The sequence below is a fragment of the Myxine glutinosa genome, chromosome 13 (genome assembly GCF_964187855.1).
Source record: "Myxine glutinosa chromosome 13, kmMyxGlut1.1, whole genome shotgun sequence".
Classification (NCBI taxonomy): Eukaryota; Metazoa; Chordata; class Myxini; order Myxiniformes; family Myxinidae; genus Myxine; species Myxine glutinosa.
This window is the reverse complement of record NC_136273.1, coordinates 8,549,433-8,565,927: the sequence shown is the minus strand read 5'-3', so window position 1 is coordinate 8,565,927 and position 16,495 is coordinate 8,549,433. Positions and strand designations below refer to the sequence as shown.

Here is a 16,495-nt window from a genome sequence, read left to right as displayed (position 1 = left end):
CAAATAAAGGTGCAGAATTCAATGCATTGTTGCACAAGTTTGTTAATCGTGCATCCTGTTCGTGTCATTCCGAGTGATGATGCGAGGAGAGATAGAATATGGAAGGAAATGTTTGTTGGCTGGAGCGCTTGCTCCAAAACACATACCTTTGTTCAAAAGATGTTTAAAATATATTTAAAAGATGTTCAAAATTTTTTTCAAGATGTTGCAAAGATATTCAAAAGTTCAAAAAATATTCAAAAGATGTAAAAAAAAAAAAAATTCAAGATGTTTAAAAGATATGCAAAAGTTCAAAAAATATTCAAAAGATGTTCAAAAGATGTTCAAAAATGTTCAAAAGATGTTCAAAAGATGTTCAAAAAAAGTCAAGATGTTTAAAAGATATGCAAAAGTTCAAAAAATATTCAAAAAATATTCAAAAGATGTTCAAAAGATGTTCAAAAATGTTCAAAAGATGTTCAAAAGATGTTCAAAAAAAGTCAAGATGTTTAAAAGATATGCAAAAGTTCAAAAAATATTCAAAAAATATTCAAAAGATGTTCAAAAGATGTTCAAAAATGTTCAAAAGATGTTCAAAAGATGTTCAAAAAAAGTCAAGATGTTTAAAAGATATGCAAAAGTTCAAAAAATATTCAAAAAATATTCAAAAGATGTTCAAAAGATGTTCAAAAATGTTCAAAAGATGTTCAAAAGATGTTCAAAAAAAGTCAAGATGTTTAAAAGATATGCAAAAGTTCAAAAGATATATACAATTAATATTCAAAAGATGTTCAAAAGATGGTTAAAGGATGTTCAAAAGATGTTCAAAAAAAATGTTCAAGCTGTTTGAATTTTTAAAAGATATTCAAAAGTTCAAAAAACGTTCAAAAGACATGCAAAAGATGTGCAAAATACATGCAAAAGATGTGCAAAATATATTCAAAAAATATTCAATAAATGTTCAAAAATGTTCAAAAGATGGTCAAAAGATATTTAAAAGGTATTCAAACGATGTACTGGATTGGTTTGTCTGTCATCACCCAATGAATGTCCTTCTCGTGCAATCTCCTTCCTAAATATGATGATTCTCAGCAGAAAAAAAATCTCTCATTTATAAGAATCAGCAGATACAATGGAGCCTTTTGGTCGATGTGAATCCACTGCATGCCATTCCGAGGAAATGGTTCCTGTTTCCAAACCGAATGATCTCTGACCATTTGTTTGGATTCCATCCCGGTCATTCAATACTGGACATGTTTCTGCTCCTCTCAACAATGGTTGGAGTCCCTCAATCTCAAACAAGAGGTTATAACCGTCTCCCTTGACATATCTCACGCATTCGAACAATCTGACATCCTGCTTTGTTTGCCAAGCTCTCTGCCTGCGGAAAAGAAGGCAGCCTTCATTCGTGGACGTCTGACTTGCTCCACTTAAGGTGTTAACGTGTCGCCATCAATGGAACTCTTCTGTTCCCTCTCCTAGTGGAGGTTGAGGTTTCCCAAAGGAGTGTTATTTGGGCCTAGTCTTGTTCCTCATCTACATCTATGCCCACTCCAATGCTCTGAGAAGTCTCTTCTTTCGGCAGATGATCCCACATTTTCTCACACAGTGCCCCATCCCTATGCTATGCAGACAACAGCTGTTTCTGCTGATCTAGAAATGGTTGGACGTTGGTCTGATAAATGGAACATGTCCTTCAATCCTGGAAGATCACAGTCTCACCATATATAATATATAATTATATAATCTCACCATATCTCACCATGTATATAGGAGCGTACGCTGGATCAGCACATCGCTGCGTCCTTGGACGACTCCTCAGCACAATCACGACACACACCACTCTGTGTGCTACAGGATGAGGTGGTTTTTATGGTGGCCGGAGTGCAAATCCTGCCACCAACCTCCTGGAGAGAGGACCCAGTACCCTGGTACTCATTTCGCCGACCTCAGAAGTATGACAGGCTGAGTCAACCTTCATTCGTGGACTTCTCCTTCTCCCTCTCCTTCTCCCTTCTCCCTCTCCTTCTTCCTTTCCTTCTTCCTCTCCTTCTTCCTCTCCTTCTCCCTCTCCTTCTTCCTCTCCTTCTTCCTCTCCTTCTCCCTCTCCTTCTCCCTCTCCTTCTTCCTCTCCTTCTCCCTCTCCTTCTCCCTCTCCTTCTCCCTTCTTCCTCTCCTTCTTCCTCCTTCTTCCTCTCCTTCTCCCTCTCCTTCTTCCTCTCCTTCTTCCTCTCCTTCTCCCTCTCCTTCTTCCTCTCCTTCTCCCTCTCCTTCTTCCTCTCCTTCTTCCTCTCCTTCTCCCTCTCCTTCTTTCTCTCCTTCTCCCCCTCCTTCTCCCTCTCCTTCTTCCTCTCCTTCTTCCTCTCCTTCTTCCTCCTTCTTCCTCTCCTTCTTCCTCTCCTTCTCCCTCTCCTTCTTCCTCTCCCTCTCCCTCTCCTTCTCCTTTTGCCTCTCCTTCTCCCTCTCCTTCCTGGTATTGATTCAAACTCAGGACCTTAGGATCCCTAGCCTGCTGCCCTAACTATTAGACCAACACCAGGTATACACCCCATCATTCTGGAATACTCGGCAAACAAACCTACCTATCGATTTCCTTGGTCATGCACTGGAAGAAGTTCAGTCTCTTGAACTTCTAGGCTTCACTATCGGACATGACCTTTCCAGGACTGACCACGTAGGTAAGCTGGAATCCAACGCTAGCTGCAGACTCAAGTCTCTTCCGTTGTGCCAAGTCTTTCCTTGGAAAATCAGAGATACTCACAGTCTACAATGCCTTTGTCCATAGCTCAATGGAGTACTGCTCTCCACTATCGGCTGGTGCCCCAGCATCACGTCTCTATTGAGTTATATGGAATCTAAAGCTCTCAGAATTATTGGAATGCCCCATGATGAGATCTGTTGATCTTAGGACTTATATGTGGTGATGGTCAAAAGATGTTTTGTGAAGGGGGACATATCGTAAATAGTAATACATGTTTGGGGTAAAAATTAAAAAGACAACTGCCTGCTGTAGTGAAATTGTGCCTAAGTTTGAACCCAGGTGTCATGCGGCTTCTGTCCACTGCGCAGCAGTTATAAGAACTCAGACAGACAGCGCTACGATCATTCCTGTGACGTTCATCGTGTGTAATGTTGTGCATACTTAGATGGTGCGTATCATTCCTTTTTCGAGGCTTGCTTGTGCTAGTTTGCAAATCCATTACCGATTCCTATGAATGCTGAATATTGATACGTTGCTTATTGGTTTTCTTACAGGTATTGCTTGAGATCGATTCAGAATTAAACTCACAATCTGAGACAATGTTGTAACTCTGGTTTTTACAACACCTGCTGTCCTCTTCCTGAGATGTCATGTGAGTCCTTTCATTTTTTTCTCTTCACCCAAGTTAACCTTCAGTCATTGATTCTTTAACTTCCATAGTTTTGTCTCTGGTAAACAATAGTTGTTTTCCCAATTCATGAGGCACTATGCAATTGCTGTTTAATTGTTCATCCACCAACCTCCTGGTCGACAATGATATGATCTACTATTACAGACACAGACACAGACACAGACACATGCAAACAACAACTCGGTGGTCTCTCTGTTTTCTACCTTCTATTCTCAAAACTGCTCACTCCACTCTCTCAGTCTTCCAACAAGCAACTCCAGGACACACCCACACACGTTAAACTTCCAGTAATCCCTCCTGGTTAAACTTCCAAAATCCAGGCTGTATGCCAAAATCCAGACACCTGAACTATTTTACTCCTCACCTCTCCCATTTATGGAACCACCTTCCGGGGACTGTTCCGTCCCACTCTTCCCGCCAGGGCTGCAACAAAGCAAAGCACTGCCATCTCCAGTCATCACCAATTCTGGACCATGATCTTTATCACCCCCATTAACCTTTCCGAACCCAACCATCTTACTTGCGAGTTGACAGTTGAGTGTTTTCCTCTCCTTCTCCCTATCCTTTCTCCGCTCTTTCTCCGCTCTTTCTCCTCTCCTTCTTCTCTCCTTCTTCCTCTCCTTCTTCCTCTGCTTCTTCCTCTCCTTCTCCCTCTCCTTCTCCCTCTGCTTCTCCCTCTCCTTCCTCCTCTCCTTCTTCCTCTCCTTCTCCCTCTCCTTCTTCATCTCCTTCTCCCTCTCCCTCTCCTTCTTCCTCTCCTTCTTCCTCTGCTTCTCCCTCTCCTCCCTCTCCTTCTTCCTCTCCTTCATCCTTCTCCCTCTTATTCATCCTATCCTTAACCCTCTCCTTCTCCTTTCTCCTTCTCCTTTCTATTTCTTCCTCTCCTTCTTCCTCTCCTTCAGCCTTTCCTTCTCGCTATCCTTCTCCCTATCCTTCTTCCTCTCCTTCTCCCTCTCCTTCTTCCTCTCCTTCTTCCTCTCCTTCTCCCTCTCCTTCTCGCTATCCTTCAGCCTTTCCTTCTCGCTATCCTTCTCGCTATCCTTCTCGCTATCCTTCTCCCTATCCTTCTCCCTATCCTTCTTCCTCTCCTTCTCCCTCTCCTTCTCCCTCTCCTTCAGCCTTTCCTTCTCGCTATCCTTCTCGCTATCCTTCTCGCTATCCTTCTCGCTATCCTTCTCGCTATCCTTCTCCCTATCCTTCTCCCTATCCTTCTTCCTCTCCTTCTTCCTCTCCTTCTCCCTTTCCTTCTCCCTCTCCTCTTAATTTCCTGTTTCTTAATTCCCTTGGTGTTGTCACACTGTCAGTTCCACCTTGCTTTTCCATGAGCATCACTCCTGTAAATAAATAAAAAGGTCAGACCGTTACGTTGTTTCGTTTAGAATCACATTTCAGATCCAACAATATACAGTCATGTGAAAAAGTAAGTACACCCCATGTAAAGTTTTGATTTTTTCCACATATTTCAACATATGGTTATTTGATCTTCATTTCAACAATATTGACAGATAAAGGTGATATAATACAACAAATATCATGAAACATTTACATTTTGTAGTCCATTGTATAATTTAAATAAACATAAATGCAAATTTCACATGTGGATAAAGTAAGTACACCCCCATATTTATCACTACTTCAAATACCTAAAATTAGAATCAGGTGCACCAGCTCAGGTGCAAATGATTAGAACATCGTTAGAGAGGATCTTGGAGGAACCTGTCTTATTTAAAACTCACACATTTAGTTTGGTTTACTCTTTGTTGTTGAAGTGTGCGGCGTCCCCATGCTGAGATCAAAAGAGCTCTCTGAGGCCTTCAGAAAGGTTATAGATGCCTACGAGTCTGGGAAGGGATTTTAAAAGATGTCCAAACAATTTGAAATCAATCGTTCGACTGTCCGGAAGATCATCTACAATTGGAGAAGATTCCAAACAACTGCCAACTTGTTCAGGCCAGGCCGCCCCAGCAAGTTCAGCCCGAGAGCAGACCGCAAGATGCTGAAAGAAGTCTCTAAGAAACCCAGAATGTCATCACGGTACCTACAGGTCGCTCTTGCCACTGTTGATGTCAAAGTGCACGAGTCTACCATTAGAAAGAGGCTGCACAAATTTGATCTACATGGGAGGTGTGCCAGGAGGAAACCTTTGCTGTCCAGAAAGAACATCAGGGCAAGCCTAAAGTTTGCCAATGAACACCTCGGCAAAGACCAGCACATCTGGAACAATGTGCTCTGGACAGATGAGTCAAAGGTAGAGCTATTTGGCCACAGTACCAGAAGACATGTTTGGCGAAAACCAAGGACAGCATTTGACCACAAGAACCTGATACCAACTGAAAAGCATGGTGGTGGAAATATTATGGTTTGGGGCAGCTTTGCTGCATCAGGGCCTGGGCAGCTCACCATCATCGAATCACTATGAATTATTCATTGTACCAGAGGGTGCTTGAGGATAATGTGAGGCCATCTGTCGGAAAAGTTGAAGCTCAATGGAAGGTGGACCTTGCAACATGACAATGACCCTAAACATACCAATAAATCCACCAAGGAATGGCTGAAAAGAAAGAAATGGAGGGTTCTGGAATGGCCAAGTCAAAGCCCGGATCTAAATCCCATCGAGATGTTGTGGGGGGATTTGAAACGAGCTGTGCATGCAAGAAACCCCTCAAACATCGCACAGCTGAAAGAATTCTGCATGGAGGAGTGGGCAAAAATTTCTCCCAGTCGATGTCAGAGACTGGTAGACAGTTATAAGAAACGCCTACTTGAGGTTGTTTCTGCCAAAGGGGGCAATACCACCTATTAGAGCCAAGGGTGTACTTACTTTTTCCACATGCGAAATTTGCATTTATGTTTATTTAAATTATACAATGGACTACAAAATGTAAATGTTTCATGATATTTATTATATTATATCACCTTTATCTATCAATATTGTTGAAATGAAGATCAAATAGCTGTATGTTAAAATATGTTGAAATAGTCAAAACTTTACATGGGGTGTACTTACTTTTTCACCTGACTGTATTACGTCTTTTTTCGACATTTTAACCAAAGGTTGTCCCAAAAAGGAACTTGATCTTCATCCCAGAAAATAGATCAACCATCCACTATACAATCTTCTTCTTCTTTCTTCTTCCTCCATCTCCAGACAGTTGTACAATACAAATGAGGATGGAGATGCACTGCGAGCTAATGAAACCGATTAAACAATCTACTCTGAACTCTTCCTGACGACTATTAAAAATAATTATATTTTATTTGTTGTTGTAAAATAAAGCTGCTCGGATTTTCAAATAATAGGGTATACCGTGTGGAGCACAATGAAATACTACTACTTGAAAAAGTAGGGAAATCATTCACTTTCCCCAACTAGGACGGACGGCCAGCTTAACATTTCCTCCGAGAACGACACACGGACATGATTGAGCTCCCTTCCTACAAATCACCGAGACATCTTGTAGTCTGATGATAGAAGCAACAACCAACATGTGCTTGGCAATGAGATACAATTTTTGACCGAGTGCACACACACACACACACACACAGGCACACACATACACAGGCACACACACACACAGGCACACACACACACAGGCACACACGCACACATGCACAAACACACACGCACACGCACACACACAAACACAAATACACGCACACACACACACACACAAACACACACACACACACACACACACGCATAAACACAAACACGCACAGACACGCACAAACACAAACACGCACACGCACAAACACAAACATGCACGCACACACACACACACGCACACACACACACACGCATAAACACAAACACGCACAGACACGCACAAACACGCACACGCACAAACACAAACATGCATGCACACACACACACACACACACACACACACACACACACACACACACGCACAAACACACGCACACACACGCACAAACACATACACAAATACACGCACACACGCACAAACACAAACACAAACATATACACAAATACATGCACACACACAGACACACACGCACACTCACACGCACACACAAATACACACACACACACACACACACACACACACACGCGCGCGCACATAAACACAAACGCACGCACATGCACAAACACGCACAAACATGCACACACACAAGCACAAACACCACACGCACAAAGACACGCACACACGCACACACACACACACACACACACACACACACACACACACACACACACACACGGTGTTTATTCGATCTCAACACTGTTTTGTAGCTCGCATTACTCTCAAGCCGTCTAACATGTTCCTGTCACATTAAGCGGTGTGTAACGGTTGCCCTTCTTCGCTCCCTTTCCTCGCTCGCCTCCCTCGCTCGCCTCCCTCGCTCGCCTCCCTCGCTCACCTCCCTTACATCATCACATTCAAACTCTCCCACGTGCCACCATTATTAGTCGTGGATGTGAAAGATCCCACCGTGTTTAGCCAGGAGTAGGCGAGTTATCTCCGGCGTCCTGAACGATATTACAAATTCCTCCCACATTCAGGTGACTCGCCAGCAGGTTCGTAAAGGGCTTGTCACGTGTTTCCCCGGCCGACCCCATAAGAAGGTGGGATAATTGGAGCCAGAGTCGAGATTTCATTTTCCCTTTGGCTCTCAAGGTAAAAGTTTCACCACCTTTATCAACTGTTGCTGTGTCAACCTGACCCAGGACGTATTTCTCATCCATTCTACACCTGGAGAACAGGTATTACTTAAACGGTGTCTTGCCAAGGAATACATCGGGCGTCTTGTCAAAGTTTTCCGATAATGAAGAACCAAAAGGTCGGAATTTCTAATGGACCAACACACAATGGCCTTCACTTTTCGAAGAGAAGAAAGATTCCTTCAGTTGTTGATATCCAGGTTACCTGCAAACTACAGCAAAAAGTAAAACATACATTCAATGTTAAGCCAACTGTCCCATGTGCTAGCATAAATAGCGACATGATTTGTACTTCCAAATGGGGAAACAGGGATTAAATGGTATTTCATGGGAAATGCGGATGTTTTCGTGTTTTGAAGCTGAATTATCTCCCAAGTGGCTGATGTAAGGTTGGAGCCGCCGCTGAGGTGGGCACCAAGTGGCCGGCGTAGGGTTGGAGCCTCCGCCGAGGTGGGCACCAAGTGGCCGGTGTAGGGTTGGAGCCTCCGCCGAGGTGGGCACCAAGTGGCTGATGTAAGGTTGGAGCCGCCGCTGAGGTGGGCACCAAGTGGCCGGTGTAGGGTTGGACCCGCCGCCGAGGTGGGCACCAAGTGACCGGTGTAGGGTTGGAGCCTCCGCCGAGGTGGGCACCAAGTAGCCGGTGTAGGGTTGGAGCCTCCGCCGAGGTGGGCACCAAGTGGCTGATGTAAGGTTGGAGCCGCCGCTGAGGTGGGCACCAAGTGGCCGGTGTAGGGTTGGAGCCTCCGCCGAGGTGGGCACCAAGTGGCCGGTGTAGGGTTGGAGCCTCCGCCGAGGTGGGCACCAAGTGGCCGGTGTAAGGTTGGAGCCGCCGCTGAGGTGGGCACCAAGTGGCCGGTGTAGGGTTGGAGCCTCCGCCGAGGTGGGCACCAAGTGGCCGGTGTAAGGTTGGAGCCGCCGCTGAGGTGGGCACCAAGTGGCCGGTGTAGGGTTGGAGCCTCTGCCGAGGTGGGCACCAAGTGGCCGGTGTAAGGTTGGAGCCGCCGCCGAGGTGGGCACCAAGTGGCTGATGTAAGGTTGGAGCCGCCGCTGAGGTGGGCACCAAGTGGCCGGTGTAGGGTTGGAGCCTCCGCCGAGGTGGGCACCAAGTGGCCGGTGTAGGGTTGGAGCCTCCGCCGAGGTGGGCACCAAGTGGCCGGTGTAAGGTTGGAGCCGCCGCTGAGGTGGGCACCAAGTGGCCGGTGTAGGGTTGGAGCCTCTGCCGAGGTGGGCACCAAGTGGCCGGTGTAAGGTTGGAGCCGCCGCCGAGGTGGGCACCAAGTGGCTGATGTAAGGTTGGAGCCTCCGCTGAGGTGGGCACCAAGTGGCCGGCGTAGGGTTGGAGCCTCCGCCGAGGTGGGCACCAAGTGGCCGGTGTAGGGTTGGAGCCTCCGCCGAGGTGGGCACCAAGTGGCTGATGTAAGGTTGGAGCCTCCGCCGAGGTGGGCACCAAGTGGCCGGTGTAGGGTTGGAGCCGCCTCCGAGGTGGGCACCAAGTGGCTGATGTAAGGTTGGAGCCGCCGCTGAGGTGGGCACCAAGTGGCCGGTGTAGGGTTGGAGCCGCCTCCGAGGTGGGCACCAAGTGGCTGATGTAAGGTTGGAGCCGCCGCTGAGGTGGGCACCAAGTGGTCGGTGTAGGGTTGGAGCCGCCTCCGAGATGGGCACCAAGTGGCCGGTGTAGGGTTGGAGCCGCCTCCGAGGTGGGCACCAAGTGGCTGATGTAAGGTTGGAGCCGCCGCTGAGGTGGGCACCAAGTGGCCGGTGTAGGGTTGGAGCCTCTGCCGAGGTGGGCACCAAGTGGCCGGTGTAAGGTTGGAGCCGCCGCCGAGGTGGGCACCAAGTGGCTGATGTAAGGTTGGAGCCTCCGCCGAGGTGGGCACCAAGTGGCCGGTGTAAGGTTGGAGCCGCCGCCGAGGTGGGCACCGAGTGGCTGATGTAAGGTTGGAGCCGCCGCTGAGGTGGGCACCAAGTGGCCGGTGTAGGGTTGGAGCCTCTGCCGAGGTGGGCACCAAGTGGCCGGTGTAAGGTTGGAGCCGCCGCCGAGGTGGGCACCAAGTGGCTGATGTAAGGTTGGAGCCTCCGCCGAGGTGGGCACCAAGTGGCCGGTGTAAGGTTGGAGCCGCCGCCGAGGTGGGCACCGAGTGGCTGATGTAAGGTTGGAGCCGCCGCCGAGGTGGGCACCGAGTGGCTGATGTAAGGTTGGAGCCGCCAACGAGGTGGGCACCGAGTGGCTGATGTAAGGTTGGAGCCGCCGCCGAGGTGGGCACCGAGTGGCTGATGCAAGGTTGGAGCCGCCAACGAGGTGGGCACCGAGTGGCTGATGTAAGGTTGGAGCCGCCAACGAGGTGGGCACCAAGTGGCCGGTGTCGGGTTGGAGCCGCCGCCGAGGTGGGCACCGAGTGGCTGATGTAAGGTTGGAGCCGCCAACGAGGTGGGCACCAAGTGGCCGGTGTAAGGTTGGAGCCGCCGCCGAGGTGGGCACCAAGGGGCCGGTGTAAGTTTGGAGCCGCCAACGAGGTGGGCACCAAGTGGCTGATGTAAGGTTGGAGCCGCCAACGAGGTGGGCACCGAGTGGCTGATGTAAGGTTGGAGCCGCCAACGAGGTGGGCACCGAGTGGTTGATGTAAGGTTGGAGCCGCCGCCGAGGTGGGCACCGAGTGGCTGATGTAAGGTTGGAGCCGCCAACGAGGTGGGCACCAAGTGGCCGGTGTCGGGTTGGAGCCGCCGCCGAGGTGGGCACCGAGTGGCTGATGTTAGGTTGGAGCCGCCAACGAGGTGGGCACCAAGTGGCCGGTGTCGGGTTGGAGCCGCCAACGAGGTGGGCACCAAGTGGCTGGTGTAAGGTTGGAGCCGCCGCCGAGGTGGGCACCGAGTGGCTGATGTTAGGTTGGAGCCGCCAACGAGGTGGGCACCAAGTGGCCGGTGTCGGGTTGGAGCCGCCAACGAGGTGGGCACCAAGTGGCTGGTGTAAGGTTGGAGCCGCCAACGAGGTGGGCACCAAGTGGCTGGTGTAGGGTTGGAGCCGCCAACGAGGTGGGCACAGTGTGTATTTGGCAGTGCACGATATATACGAGGACCTCCCCTCCCCGCATCCCCTGCTACAACCTCATCTTCCTCCCTCCCCCTGCACCCCCCGCTACCACCTCTTCCCTCCTTCCCGCCCCCCCCCCTCCCCGAGCCGCGATCCATCACCCGGGACCAAGACAGCGGCCATGCGGAGGGAAAAGGGCGCAGGCAGCTCCCGGACAAAGGGAACAAAAGGCACAGATGTTCGTCCCCGGCTGCAGAATGCTCCCAGGTCCGGATGGGGGAAGCAGAATACGCGGAGACACATTGGAATCTCAACAACAACAAGGACAAAAGTTTCACATCCGTCGGAAAAATTTCAAATAAGTTTCGCTGATTCTCGGTATGAACGGAGTGGTCGGTGCGAGATACGACACGGGCGTGTTGGGTCGAACGTCAATTTGCTATCGACTAAAATCCCTCAAATTCAAATGCGATGGCGGATGGGAACAAAAACAATGAATACTTTGTGAACGGGGAAAAGATGGAATTCTGTGGAGGAATATTATATATTTATATACAGAGTGAAAGTTGGTGCAGCACAGAAGCTCGGAGTAAGGAAATGTGCTCAAAGCGCAAGTCTTGCAGCTGCACGTGGTGTGCGCGGGGCAGCCGAGGCGGGAGGGCGGACGACATGGAGGAGGAGCGGGGGCCGGGGCAGGGCAGACAGCCTGGCGCCAGAGAGCACCTGCGGAAGCTTAACGCAGCGCCTGATTGCACGCAGGTGGCGCACGGCGCCAGGACCTGCATTCCGACGCGCGGCGCTGTGTGCCCTGGGCCGCGGGCATGGGGGGCACCGCATCGGCGCTACCCTCCCCTCGCTACATCCCACGGCCCCCGGGCCCCCACCGTCTCTACCCCCCCTCGCTACATCCCACAGCCCCCGGCCCCCCATCGTCGCTACCCCCCCTCGCTACATCCCACAGCCCCCGGCCCCCCATCGTCACTACCCTCCCCTCGCTACATCCCACAGCCCCCCCGGCCCCCCATCGTCCCTACCATCTCCTCGCTACGTCCCACGGCACCCCAGCCCCCTGCCCCGCATCGTCGCAACCCTCCCCTCGCTACATCTCACGGCCCCCCCGGCCCCCCATCGTCGCTACCCCCCCTCGCTACATCCCACAGCCCCCGGCCCCCCATCGTCGCTACCCCCCCTCGCTACATCCCACAGCCCCCGGCCCCCCATCGTCACTACCCTCTCCTCGCTACGTCCCACGGCACCCCAGCCCCCTGCCCCCCATCGTCCCTACCCTCTCCTCGCTACGTCCCACGGCACCCCCGGCCCCCCATCCTCCCCTTTCTTCACACTCCCATCCCCAAACTCCATCTCTCCCCGTCATACCTTTCCAACGCCATCCGTTACATTCCTAAAGGAATGCATAATGGGATATTCCCAGATTTTTCCCAAACGTACTCATCGGACACCAGTAAATACTTCTTCTTCTTCTTCTTCGCCTCCAGTGGAGCGTTTTCATGTATCGAGTTAAATCGTCTTCGCATCGTTGCCTCCAATGGTTTTGTCTCCACGTCTACGGTTTGATGTAAAACTTACAATGTGTTTCACTCACACGAACAACCAGGTAGCTGCCACCCTGCACCCGCTATCCCTCCTCCTGCTGCCACCCTGCTCCCGCTCTCCTTCCTCCTGCTGCCACCCTGCACCCGCTCTCCTTCCTCCTGCTGCCACCCTGCACCCGCTCTCCCTCCTCCTGCTGCCACCCTGCACCCACTATCCCTCCTGCTGCCACCCTCGCACCCGCTATCCCTCCTCCTGCTGCCACCCTGCACCCGCTCTCCTTCCTCCTGCTGCCACCCTCGCACCCGCTATCCCTCCTCCTGCTGCCACCCTGCACCCGCTCTCCTTCCTCCTGCTGCCACCCTGCACCCGCTCTCCCTCCTCCTGCTGCCACCCTGCACCCACTATCCCTCCTGCTGCCACCCTCGCACCCGCTATCCCTCCTCCTGCTGCCACCCTGCACACGCTATCCCTCCTCCTGCTGCCACCCTGCACACGCTATCCCTCCTCCTGCTGCCACCCTCCTCCTGCTGCCACCCTGCACCTGCTGTCCCTGCTCCTGCTGCCACCCCGGCCCCTGCCCATGTTAACCTTGCCACCCCTCAGTGTTCGTGTAGATGTACCGACATATTGTGTGATCAGTTTGAGTTTGCAACGTCATTCGAAATGCGTTTGGCCCATTGCACCAAGGGCATTACGTCATCAAGGATTTCCAGGTGATCCCATCTCAGCAACAACTCACCAGTGAACTCCAGTTTTGGGAAGGAATCATTTTAAACCAACTTACGACCCCAAAAAGGTGGATGTTGGAATTTGAATATCATCAGGTGTAAGTTGAATTATTTTTAACGATTTCCACCCAGAATCGCGCATCGACTTTCAAACGTGACATCAGGTGTATACACCTTATACCTGGACCAACTTTGTATCTGAAACAAATGACAAGGACGAGCTTGGTTTGTAGAAAAAGAGAAATGTTCATATTTTAGTGTAAAACAACCCTGGACAGTTACAGTATGCAACATTAACATAGTAAGCATTAACATGGGAAGCAATGCACAGGTTAACAGATCCCGGGCCTGATACAGGTGTACAAAACTAGAGGCCACGCCTCGATCTATATCATATTTACACAATATGGAGTACATCTCGCCATTTACACCTCATCTGTACAACGGACAGGTAAAGGAAAGACGCCGACCCTCTCTGGAAGCACTCTCGTCCTTTCGAGTTCCGCAGGTAACAACACGGGTCACCAAGGTGTATGTACAGTCGTTACAAGTTACCGTTTTACACGTCACAAAATAGTAGCTTGCGATATCATTTTGGTCTTTTCAACGTCATAAACTGCTCAAGTTATCGGGTCCGAGGACAAAAGTTCCTCTTCGACTCCCGGGCTCCTCTTCGGAGGTCGCGCTTCACCTCGTCCTCCTGGAGCCTCCGCAGTGGAAAAGAAAGTTTGTCAAAAAAATTACAAAAAACTCCGATGAAGAAGTTTTCCATTTTTCCTGGACGAATGGGTCGAACCGATGGATGGAGGGGGTGAAGAGGTCGCAGCTGCACCCTGTGGATCGAGAGGGAGGGACGAGGGGAGGGGTTCGTCAGTCATTGGCTCCAAGTGCGGCGAGGGGAGGGGGGCTCGAAATGCAGGGGATGGGGGGCACGCAGACAGCACGGCGCCAGCGCACATATTGTGCAAACAGTCATCTGGTAAAGCAAACACAGCTGGTCTGGGCGCGCAGAGCGCAGCGCGTGGGTTTTTATCGCGCCATGAAGAAGCTCAACAGGGCTCAGGAGGGAGCAACATGCAGGTCCTTTAACGGACTAAAACATAGCGTGTCCTGTCCCGACTCCACTATGCTGCCCTCTCCTGCCCTCTCCTCTCAGCCCCTCTCCCCTCCCTACCTCTCTCTCATCTCAGCTCCTCTCCCCGTCTCTCATCTCAGCTCCTCTCCCCGTCTCTCATCTCTGCCTTCTCCCTGTCACACCTCACCTCATCTCCCCCTATCCCACCTCTCATACCTCTGTTGCCTCCCGTCCTCTCCTCTTTCTGACCTCCCGTCCTCTCCTCTTTCTGACCTCCCGTCCTCTCCTCTTTCTGACCTCCCGTCCTCTCCTCTTTCTGACCTCCCGTCCTCTCCTCTTTCTGACCTCCCGTCCTCTCCTCTTTCTGACCTCCCGTCCTCTCCTCTTTCTGACCTCCCGTCCTCTCCTCTTTCTGACCTCCCGTCCTCTCCTCTTTCTGACCTCCCGTCCTCTCCTCTTTCTGACCTCCCGTCCTCTCCTCTTTCTGACCTCCCGTCCTCTCCTCTTTCTGACCTCCCGTCCTCTCCTCTTTCTGACCTCCCGTCCTCTCCTCTTTCTGACCTCCCGTCCTCTCCTCTTTCTGACCTCCCGTCCTCTCCTCTTTCTCACCTCCCGTCCTCTCCTCTTTCTCTGACCTCACCTCTCCGACCTCTCTCTCCTCTCCCTGACCTCTCCTCTCCTCTCCTCTGACCTCCCCTCCTCTCCCGTCTGACCTCCCGCCCTCTCCTCTCTCTGACCTCCCGCCCTCTCCTCTCTCTCTGACCTCCCGTCCTCTCCTCTCCTGACCTCCCGTCCTCTCCTCTCCTCTCTCTCTCACCTCCCGTCCTCTCCTCTCTGACCTCCCGTCCCGTCCTCTCCTCTCTGACCTCCCGTCCTCTCCTCTCTCTGACCTCCCCTCCTCTCCTCTCCCCTCTCTCTCTCTGACCTCCCGTCCTCTCCTCTCTCTGTCTGACCTCCCGTCCTCTCCTCTCTCTCTCTGACCTCTCCTCTCTGACCTCCCGCCATCTCCTCTCCTCTGACCTCCCGCCATCTCCTCTCCTCTGACCTCTCCTCCTCTGACCTCCCCTCCTCACGTGTCCTCTTCCATCTGTCTGTCTGTGTCCTCTCCTCCTATATCTGTCTTGTCCTCTAATCTTCTATGTGCCCTCCCCAATGCATGGTGGGTAGTCGGGGTGATTCACACCTGTGCATGCAGCTGGCGAGGCAGAAGCGTCAACAGCACACCGTCTCAGCGGGGCTTATTAAGGGCGCAACTTCGGAGCACACCTGCACGGGAGACAAACGTGAGAATTAAACACCAATTGCAAAGTAACTCGGCAATAAAGAATGAAAGAAAATATTAAAAACGATTGAAAAGCGCGGCCGCCCACTTGTTCAGGATAGATAGGTAGAGTGCAGGTGCGTGGAGCGACAAGTCCGGCTCGTTGGTGGCAATAGCGACGCTCACCTGCGTTTCTGCCGTGACCGACTCGTCGTGACCTGGCTCGGCGTCCAAGGCCACCTGCAGGTCGAGGATGTAGTCGATGACGTGCTGTAGGATTTCCATCTTGCTGGCTTTGCGAGACGTAGCCAGAGTGGGCACGAGTTGCCGCAACCGGCTGTAACAGCCGTTCATATCGTAGAGTAACGAGTCGAGCGCCAGGTCTGTCCCCGCCGAGCCGCTGCCGATGGCGACACTCGACTCGGAGAGGCTCCTGATGGCCGCGTCGGCTTGTCTGAGCGATCTCACCGGACTAACAACGGCCTTCATGGTTACCGGCGGGACGACCTGTGTTTCTTGCCTCGATCCGCACAAAACCTTCGCTTCAACAGCGGCGTCTATGGCGACCACGCGGCCCCTTACTTATAGCGGGAGCCGCGCTCCGCTCCACCAATGGCCGAGCTCCTTTTAGGATTCCACAACATGCCGGGATGAAAGCGGCAGCGCGATTGGTTGCCCAGCGACCGAGGCTTTGGGGCCCCCATCCTCGCCCCTCCCACCCGACGGTTGACAGCTGGACGGGCCCGGTGACCGTTAGCGGGTTTTGCGCTGGGTGGGTGGGACGTGGGACGTGG

At 51.6% G+C, this 16,495-nt stretch overlaps 1 protein-coding gene across 1 annotated transcript; it reads right to left on the bottom strand.

Annotated features, from left to right (window-relative positions):
- Nucleotides 1-13,591: 13,591 nt before the first annotated feature.
- LOC137438559 (DNA-binding protein inhibitor ID-3-B) lies at nt 13,592-16,345 on the bottom strand. Its single transcript, XM_068133704.2, has 3 exons — nt 15,888-16,345; nt 15,624-15,706; nt 13,592-14,198 (listed from the first exon to the last, which is right to left on the bottom strand). The coding sequence occupies exons 1-2, from the start codon at nt 16,188-16,190 to the stop codon at nt 15,653-15,655; spliced, it is 357 nt and encodes a 118-aa protein (XP_067989805.1). The 5' UTR covers nt 16,191-16,345; the 3' UTR covers nt 13,592-14,198; nt 15,624-15,652.
- Nucleotides 16,346-16,495: the final 150 nt, after the last annotated feature.

Bases quoted from the DNA above. Each gene is read 5' to 3' on its own strand.
- LOC137438559 (XM_068133704.2), bottom strand. From the start codon at position 16,190: ATGAAGGCCGTTGTTAGTCCGGTGAGATCGCTCAGACAAGCCGACGCG. The intron at 15,707-15,887 runs GTGAGCGTCGCT...TCTCCCGTGCAG, and splicing joins CGGTCACGGCAGAAACGCAG to GTGTGCTCCGAAGTTGCGCC.